This window comes from Panonychus citri, unplaced genomic scaffold (genome assembly GCF_014898815.1).
Source record: "Panonychus citri isolate SS breed McGregor unplaced genomic scaffold, ASM1489881v1 Contig00085, whole genome shotgun sequence".
NCBI classification, from domain to species: Eukaryota; Metazoa; Arthropoda; class Arachnida; order Trombidiformes; family Tetranychidae; genus Panonychus; species Panonychus citri.
This window is the reverse complement of record NW_026515490.1, coordinates 1-9120: the sequence shown is the minus strand read 5'-3', so window position 1 is coordinate 9120 and position 9120 is coordinate 1. Positions and strand designations below refer to the sequence as shown.

General features: G+C 33.7%; 1 protein-coding gene and 1 long non-coding RNA gene across 2 annotated transcripts; one reads left to right on the top strand and one right to left on the bottom strand.

Annotated features, from left to right (window-relative positions):
* Positions 1-1083: 1083 nt before the first annotated feature.
* LOC128387403 (SWI/SNF-related matrix-associated actin-dependent regulator of chromatin subfamily A containing DEAD/H box 1-like) lies at positions 1084-1803 on the bottom strand. Its single transcript, XM_053346595.1, has one exon. The coding sequence runs from the start codon at positions 1801-1803 to the stop codon at positions 1084-1086; it is 720 nt and encodes a 239-aa protein (XP_053202570.1).
* A 523-nt stretch (positions 1804-2326) lies between these two features.
* Positions 2327-2734, top strand: LOC128387401 (uncharacterized). The gene is made up of 3 exons (XR_008325032.1): positions 2327-2362; positions 2428-2638; positions 2718-2734. It is a non-coding gene; the product is annotated as an uncharacterized LOC128387401 (long non-coding RNA).
* Positions 2735-9120: the final 6386 nt, after the last annotated feature.

The following is a 9120-nucleotide window of genomic DNA, read 5'->3' as shown; positions in this document are numbered from 1 at the left end:
CATATAACTTTTCGAGAAATCATGATAATTTCACGAAATTTTTTTTTGTATGTGCATTAGTTTCTAATCAATCTATCTGAGAAAAATCAGATCAAAATTTGGACTCATTTTCAAATTAGGACGATAAACGCTACTGTCACTCTTTGTGCAAGATACTGTAGATGTCAATGCATATTGATAATCTAACGAAATTTTCTACTTGACGGTCATTATAATTATTACAGAACTATTCAGTTATTTTCGCAGGTTTTTTTGCAATCTTCTCAGCAGCTATAAGTTATAGTGACACGAGATTTGAGTGATATGAGTTTGAGCAATTCTCAATTGTCATCCTGAGCGATCAAGGTCAATTAAGTCATTGGTGAAAGAACGTTAAGAGGTTTGTCTCAACGAGTTTCAATTATCTCTCTGTCTGTCTATTGACATGGCAAGGATAAATTAGATCATTGTTTACGAAGCTGATCAATTAAATTTTTACCTAGTAAATTGACAAATGATATTGATAGTAAAATTCTGGTTTTCACCAATTGACTCTAATAAATGTTTCCAATGAAATCATAATTGAAAGTGAACGGAAAATTTCCTTCGACTGAGACAATGTATTAATAATACGGTTAATAAATTGACTACATGTGTAAAATCATCTTTATGAGCTGAAATAGCATTTGATTGACACGAACCGACGTACAATGTATTAATTAGAAATTTCTTCGAAAAATTGAGCTAGAAGATAAGGATTATTAATGATGTTTTAAAAATTAAAGAGGTAATTAGTTTAGTGGTTGATAAATAATTTTTGAACAATTTAATGATTTGAATTTGATTAGATATTTCTAGTCGCTGGTTGATTAGAAAGTGAATTGTGTTTACAATTAAGTTGATTGTTATTACACTTTGAACCAATTGAAGTTTCATCAAAGTCTTTTCCGCGTTTCAGTGGAGTTAAAACAATTTTTAAATCATTTAGAGATCGAAGTACTATTTCAACGCTATTTGATTCCTGATTCGTCTCTTCTTCACCTATCTCTACCACCTGGACTCAACTAATCAGCAGTCAAACGTTAATTTCTGATCATTATCATCTTACACTTTTACCATTGAAAATGACGATGGGTCTTTAAGATATTCTGCCATAATATCAAGCATCATGACGAATTGACTGAAAATCAGAACTCTTTGGTTTCGTTTCTTAAAGAAAGGCAGTAAATCGTCAAGGGCTTTGAATTTACCAGAATTGAGGATAAAATCGTTGGTTAATCTAAATCTCTCTAATGATTGATGTTTACAACATAAATTGTGAAGTTCAAAATCATTCATCACTTCCATGTCTTCAAAGACATAATCAACTCTGGCATCACGATGAGCTGGTTCTTTTACGATGATCTTGGCCATTTCTCGAAGTTTGCTCAGATCGTAATATCTTCTCAGTAGAAGTGGATGATTAGCTGCCTTCCTTAATTCCATCAACATGGCTGCTCCCTTTCGGTACTTGACAAAACTCTCATCAGGTTCGTCACCACCATTTTCGTAAATATTTTTCCCACTATATCGATACTCTCGAGTATAATTTTCAACGAGTTCCATATACTTGAATTCTTGTTCATTTTCCATGGGGCACTTTTTAATATGTTCCGTTTTGTTGGGTAATTGTTTAAGAACATTAACTTTAAGTCGACGAAGGACAAACGGTTTAAGAATACGTTTTGCTTGGTCCACTCGGTCTTTCTCAAATATTGTCTCACCCTCACGATTTTCAAATAGATTCTGTAGGTGGGTTAGTTTACTTGAAATAATGTTTCCCATAACTACCATCCTTGATAATTTTGAAACTGGATCAAATCAATCAGTCTATCATTGAAACGACAACAGTATAAATAAAAAACCTTGAACCTGCAAACAATCAGTTAATTGTTTCCCTGTAATGACTGATGAAAATTAATAAAGTTGTTAAACTTAAAAATGAATTACAATCATTTGGTTTGTCTCAACTTCTTTACCGCTTCATGACAGCACAACACAACAAAACTGTAAATACTTTTCTCCAGATAATTATTTTGATTGATAATTATTATTCATGATAATTATTAAATTAAACAACTCAAAGCTACTCAAAGTACCGACCATGACCTGTCAGTTACTTCCAACGGACAAGTTGCCACAGTTCTGACCGCGTTTGAAAGCTTTAAAATCTAACTTTTTAACCAGCTCAATTAGATCCACAACAATTAATCAAACAGCTTCAGCAATTACTTCCCAATCTATTCAACTACACTAATTTACAATTACCCAATTTAAATGAGATCGCTCAAAGTGTTACACCAGGTAAACTAAATCTTTGGCTGAGCCATTTAAAATCAATGAGGTAAGAAAACTCGATTGTGATCAATTTAGTCCGAAAAAGTAATCATTTGCTTATTTGTTGACCAGTTCCTTGGTACCTGGTATGAAATTGAACGAACCAATTTGATCTTTGAAAAAGGTCAACGATGTGTCCAAGCTAATTACAAACTTGACCAATCAACTGATAATGTGATTGTAAACAACAGTGGAATCAATAATCAAGATAAATCAGTTTTCAATGTTGGTGCTGGAAAACCAACTGACAAGGACAATGTTTTGGCTGTCAAGTTTTTCCCTCGTAAGTGTATTAATTTTGTCTAATTGTTTGTTATTAATAATTCATAGATAATAATCAATAAATTATTTTCTCGAAATAGTTTCTCCAGCAGCTCGAGACTCAAAGCTGGATCGATATGGATCCAAGAAACGCTACATCCATTTTGCTGTTGACCATTTCACTAGATTTGTCTGGGCTATTGCCTCGAATCACCAAACTGCTGCTGAATTTATATCACTGATTAATAAAGTGATCGCTGATGGTAAACCTGATACCTTGCTAGCTGATAAATACACTGCTATAACATCAAATGAATTCGCTGAATATTTGGACCGGATGAAGATTAATATCACTTTCATTCCAAAATCATCACCCCAAAGTAATGGACTTTGTGAGCGTGTTGGAAACACAATAATCGATAGGATCAGAATCAAAATGATCTCCAACAACTATCGATATGGCTGGGTCAAATACTTACAACGTACGATCTTTGAGTACAATCATACTCCTCATGCTGTCACCAAATTTACTCCATTTTATCTGTTTAATGGAAGTAAACCCGAAAACTGTGATGATATTGAATTCCCTGAATTAGATGAAGCTCGAACTCAAGCTTTCAGAAATTCATTGGATAATCATCAAGCTAATGCTGATCTTTTTAATCATAAACATGATGATTATAAATTCGCTGATAACGAAATTGTTTACGTTAAAAATCTTGCTGGGATCAACAAGAGGAAATTAGATCCAAATAGCTGTGGACCATACAGAGTCGCTGGAAAAATTGCTGATAACATTTACAACATTGCCATCACAGAATTACCTCTCAGAATTGAACAAGTTCATTCCAAGCATCTCATCCCAATCAACAAGCTGAAGAGAATCGCTGAACAACCATAAATTGTCTCTCATCTCCCTTTGTTTAATCATAGGGTGGGGTGTAATGAAGAAATTGGAGAAAGAAAATCAAAGGATATTAATTCCTCTTTCTTTTTGTAGGGATTAGCCTTTGTTATTTGTAATTATGAAATCATCCCTCAATAATTAGATCAGCTGATACAATTGAATACCTTAAATAGCCACCAGCTTGAGAAACTCAAGCTAGTGTTCTTAGTATCTTTAGTGTTCTATTGTTAAGATCAAATTAATTCCCTTTAAAATACTTTAATTAACTACCTCAGATGAACTAACCCTAATCACCCTTTAACCTTTTTCAAATAAGTTACCCTTCAATAAAATTAACCGTCAATTGTGATACCTTTGAAAGTTCTGATAATTTCAGTGTTTAATAAAATTCAATTCACTCGATGCGATCTTACTTGTCCTTATATTCCTAACAAATGGTGGAGATGTCTTCGCTATCATAAGTGATTGAATTGATATTAATTGGTATAATAATCACCAGTTGTTTAAATATTGACGGAGCTACTCCATCAGTATCTGGACTAGTGATTGACACTGTGCTAAGTAAAGGTTTTCTTTACTTCATTGGAACCATTTGAGATCAAGTTACTCTATCTCAAATTAGTCACAATCTTAATTTCTGAAGGTCACCTGTGAATTAGGAAAATCTTCATCAATAATAAACCTAAAACTAAAACACTCAACAAAAGAAACAGTAGATTGAAGTTACTTCATCGACTGAAAAGCCAAGAAAAGAATTAGAAAATTCTACAAAAGAAAAAAGCGTTTAAAGAAAGAAAAGAAAATGACCGAAATACAAGATAATCTTACGTCATCATAATACGACAGCCAATAGATCAAAGATTGATGATTAAGGAACTTAATCGACAACAATTAATGGAGTTGGCAGGTCAATGGGGTATACAAAGATTAATAGTAAAATGATGAAATGTTGAAGAAAGAGTTACTTGAAGCTCATGCCGTTCAATACATTTATCAAAATGAAGAGATACCTACGACAATCGATATTACGAGAGATATCAGATTTAAATGGGAAGATGGAATAGAATTAAGAAAGAATGGTGCTAATTTTCTAATTGGTACATTATTGGAAAATGGTATTAGAACAATTGAAGAGTTGGGATCGTATAATTGTGAACATTTAAAAGAGCTTGGAATTAGAGCTCAAGCTACATTGTTGGCTAACAAATATTCAACACTATCGAGATTCAACAATTTATCGATTCAACAACCGTTCGAAATGCCGAGACAGCTATCGCTTCCTGCTCAATTGGCTCGTGATAGACTGAACAAAGAAAATTCCCTCATAAAGAGACAACATTCGCAGAATTCATTGAAAGCGCGGAATATGATCTGAGAATCATTGACCCGACAAGAGAAACGTGGAAGACCACATAACGGTGTTGCTAGAAGGAAATTCGAAATGTGACTGAGTCACTCAATCACACTTCGCCATTCTTAAGATATGAGGAATGGAAGCGAAGATGTTAAAATCAACAGTAACAGCCTCAGTTACACAAGCGTTATTACGCTAACACAAAAAGATACAACAATGGAGAAGATCCGAATGAGTTCATCAAGAGAATTGAAAGCTCGTTAAAAGTAATTTATCCTCAAAGTGATGATAAAATTAAAGCTCTAACCTATTATTGGCTCTCCCAAGAATTACAAAATGAGATTATACCAGAAGTCACCGAATGGAAACAGAAATGGTAAAAAAAAATTTTGGCTATTGGCAAAGATAAAATTTCTTCAAAGTCAAATGAAAACAAGGAGAGAATGGATACCAAGGTAGAGGTAGACAATCAAATGGCTATCAAAGAGGATCAAATGAATCTTCAAGTCAAGCAAATCAACAAAATAGAAACACAAGAAATAAATAATGTTCAAAGTGTAAATCGAACACTCATTATGAAGATAAATGTTGGTACAAAGATGAAACGATCGGCGAAGAGTTACTCTTCCACCGATAACAACAGTGTTACAAATCAACCAATAAACAATTCACCACCAACCTTATCACCGTCATCATCACCAAATTCAAGTGCAAGTTCAACAACAAACTCAAATCAACGATTCAACTCAGACAAAGGAAACAATGTTAGTTATTTTGATTGTGAAAATCCAGCTAGTAAGGATGAAGGTCACTTCATCCATACAGCTAAAGTGTTTACTACAAATTCTAATAGAGACGATCAAAGACATCCAATGATTGATGTGATAATCGCAAACAATTGTGTGAATACAATAAGAGTTTAATTGATACAGGAGCATGTACAACATTGATTAATCAAAGTGTTGCAAGCAAATTAGGTTTCCTTGCTTATCCTTATGACTTGAAATTTCAAGCAATCAATTCAGCTCCAGTTCAGTGTAATTCATTCATACCTCTCAGAGTTCATAAAGGAAATGAATCAACTCTATTAGCTGCGTATGTGATTAAAATCTTTCAAATGATATCATCCTTGGTGAAAATGTGATTAAGTATACCGAGTTAATCATCAAAGCCAAAGGACCACAAAGACCCTATGAATTGAGACAATTTGATTCAGATACTGAATACAAATTAGTCATTGAAAACCAGATTGAAGACATCGAAAGGATGTTAAACAAATGGTATGATGGTAATTATGATTTAAAGAAATTATTTAAAGTTAAACAATCAGAGAATCTGTTAAACGAAAAGCCAAAAATCAATACAGTGAAGTTTGTAAAGAATGAGTATCCACTCGAATTTCCAGCAATGATTTCAGTTGTTGAAGAATTTAAAGAAATGACAATCGATCTACCTGAAAACATTAACAACATTGAAGCAAAGTTATACCAGCAAATCAACCCAGAATTACCTGAGGAAGATAAAAGAAAAATTCATCAACTATTGATTGAGGAGAAAGCTTCTTTCTCAACTCATAAATTCGATTTGGGATGTGTTCCAGCAGAAATTACAAAATTTAAAAGCGATATTTGAGATAAAGCGATACCAAAACAAAAACCATTTAGATCCAGTGAGAAGATGAAACAAGAAATGAGAAAAATAATCAGTGAGTTCAAAGAGAACGGGATAATCGAGGATTCTGACGTGGGTGGAGGTGCTCCAGCCTTCGTCGTTCCGAAACCTGATGGTTCATGGAGAATGGTTACATCTTATATCGAGATTAATAAGCTCATCAATAAAAGACAATTTCCAGTTCCAAATATCGATGAAGCGATAAATCAATTGAAAGGAAACAAGTTTTTTACAACATTGGATTTAGCTCAAGGCTATTACCAATTGGAAATTCCCGAAGAGGAAAGAGACAAAACCAGTTTCGTAACTGAAGATGGATGTTATCGTTACAAGAGATTACCAATGGGATTGGCGGATGCGCCATCCTATTTCATCGAAGTGATTAGTAAAATTCTTGGAGAATTAAGATATACATGTTGTTTTGGATATTTCGATGATATTGTCGTTTATGGTAAAACAATTGATCAACTATGTGAAAATACAAGAAGAGTAATGGCCGCATTGAGAGTCTATGGATTCAAAAATCGTGTCGAGAAACTACAAGCAGGAGTGACAAAGTTCGTTTGCTTAGGTCACTTAGTTTCAGGGAAAACAGTCCAACCTGATCCAAAGAAAATCGAGAGGATTAAGAAACTTAATCCTCCGACATCACAATCACAAATAAGATCACATCTTGGAATCTTCAATTATTTTTCAAGATTCATCAAAAATTTTGCCGCTATTGCCGCACCATTACAAGAGCTCGTTAAAAACAGATACAAAGGAGTTCCAGTTACCGTTCAAGGAAAATACTTAGAATCATGGTTAAATTTAAAGAAAGCATTGACAGAAAGATGCATGTTAACTCATTTTTACCCTGATAGAGAAACGAAATTATTGGTCGATGCCTCAGCAGTCGCAATTGGAGGTGTACTAACTCAGAAAGATCAGGATGGAATTTGGAATCCAATCTATTTCTTTGGATGCAAATTGAAAAAGTATCAATATTCATATACAACCACAGAAAAAGAATGTGCTGCAGTTGTATATGCTTGTCAAAAATTTGCTCATTTTCTTCGACATAAGAAATTTATTGTCGTTACCGATCATCATGCTCTATGTGAGCTAAAGAAGAAAAGATTCAAAGTCACCAGGATAATGCGTTGGCAATCCGATTTAGCTGAATTCGATTTCGACATCGAATATTTGAAAGGAGAATTACATCCTTCAGATTGTATCTCACGTTCCAATGAATGGGCTCATCGAAAAGAAGGAGAATTAGAAGATAATCATTTCGACCGTTATCTTAATCTAATTAAAGATGGAGATACTCCATCTCAAGAAGAAGAAGAAGAAGAAAGAGAAGAGAAAGAAGATATGGAACTTGAGGAAGAAAAAGAAATAATTAATCAAGAAACAAGATTATACAAGTTAAATCTAATCCGTGAATTCGATCATCTTGATCGTATTCAAGCTCAAAATTTCATTTGTTCATGTAAAACAGCGAGAATTCAAAAAGAAAACCAATCGGAATTAGCAATGCACCAAAACAACGATTCGAGAGTGAAAATGATTAAGGAAGAATTGGAACAAGGAAGACAAAAGAGACAATATGAAGTTCGTGAAGGAATTTTGTATAAGATAAAAGGAGATAAAAGTTATGTTTATTATCTTCCTGATTCATTAATCAACAAAGTTTTCGAACAATATCACAATTCGATAACCGCAGGACATTTTGGATACAAACCAACGATGGCGAAAATAGAATTAGATTTCTGGTTTCCGAACATGAAGGATATCATTCAACAGAAAATCGCAGGATGTGAGAAATGTCAAGAGTACAAATCGAAAACAATCAAGGAAGGTAAAGCAAGAGCAATGAAAGTGCCGGATAAACCGTTCGATAGAATTCAGATCGACATGATTGGACCTTTTCCAGCGTCGAGATCTGGAAATCGATATTGTTTAGTTGCAATTGATGTAACAACACGATATGGAATTGCAAAAGCCTTTAAAAGAGGAACAGCGAAAGATGTTGTTTCCTTTCTCAGAAACATCGCCGATACATTTGGTGATCCAGAGATAATTCAAAGTGATAATGGAACGAATTTTACAGCAAAAGAAATTCAAGAGTTCGCAGCGGAAAAAGGAATACAATTAGTAAATTCAACAGTTTATCACCCGCAGACCAATGGTTTAGTTGAGAGATTAAATGGAATCATCAAAACTAGAATCAGAATGTTCACCGAAAAAGAATCTGCATGGGATGAGAATCTTCAAGCATTAGTATTCAGTTACAATGCATCAATCAAATCAAATTTGGGAAAATCGCCATTCCAACTTCTATTTAATTACGAACCGAGAACCTCGATTCATAATAAATTAGAAATCAGTCCAATGTACAAGGAGAATGAAATCGAAAAAGTAAGAAAAGAAGTAAAAGAAAAGATCGAAAAATTGGCAGTGGAGTCAACAGAGAGGAGAAATAAGACATTAGTTCAACCTAAGTATCAACGTGGAGACTTGGTAAAAATTAAACCGATTCCATATACAAGTGGATCAAAAGTTTCGAAGAAAAATTTCATTGGGAAAT

Excerpts from the sequence above, each read along its gene's own strand:
- LOC128387403 (XM_053346595.1), bottom strand. The coding sequence starts at position 1,803 with ATGGGAAACATTATTTCAAGTAAACTAACCCACCTACAGAATCTATTT.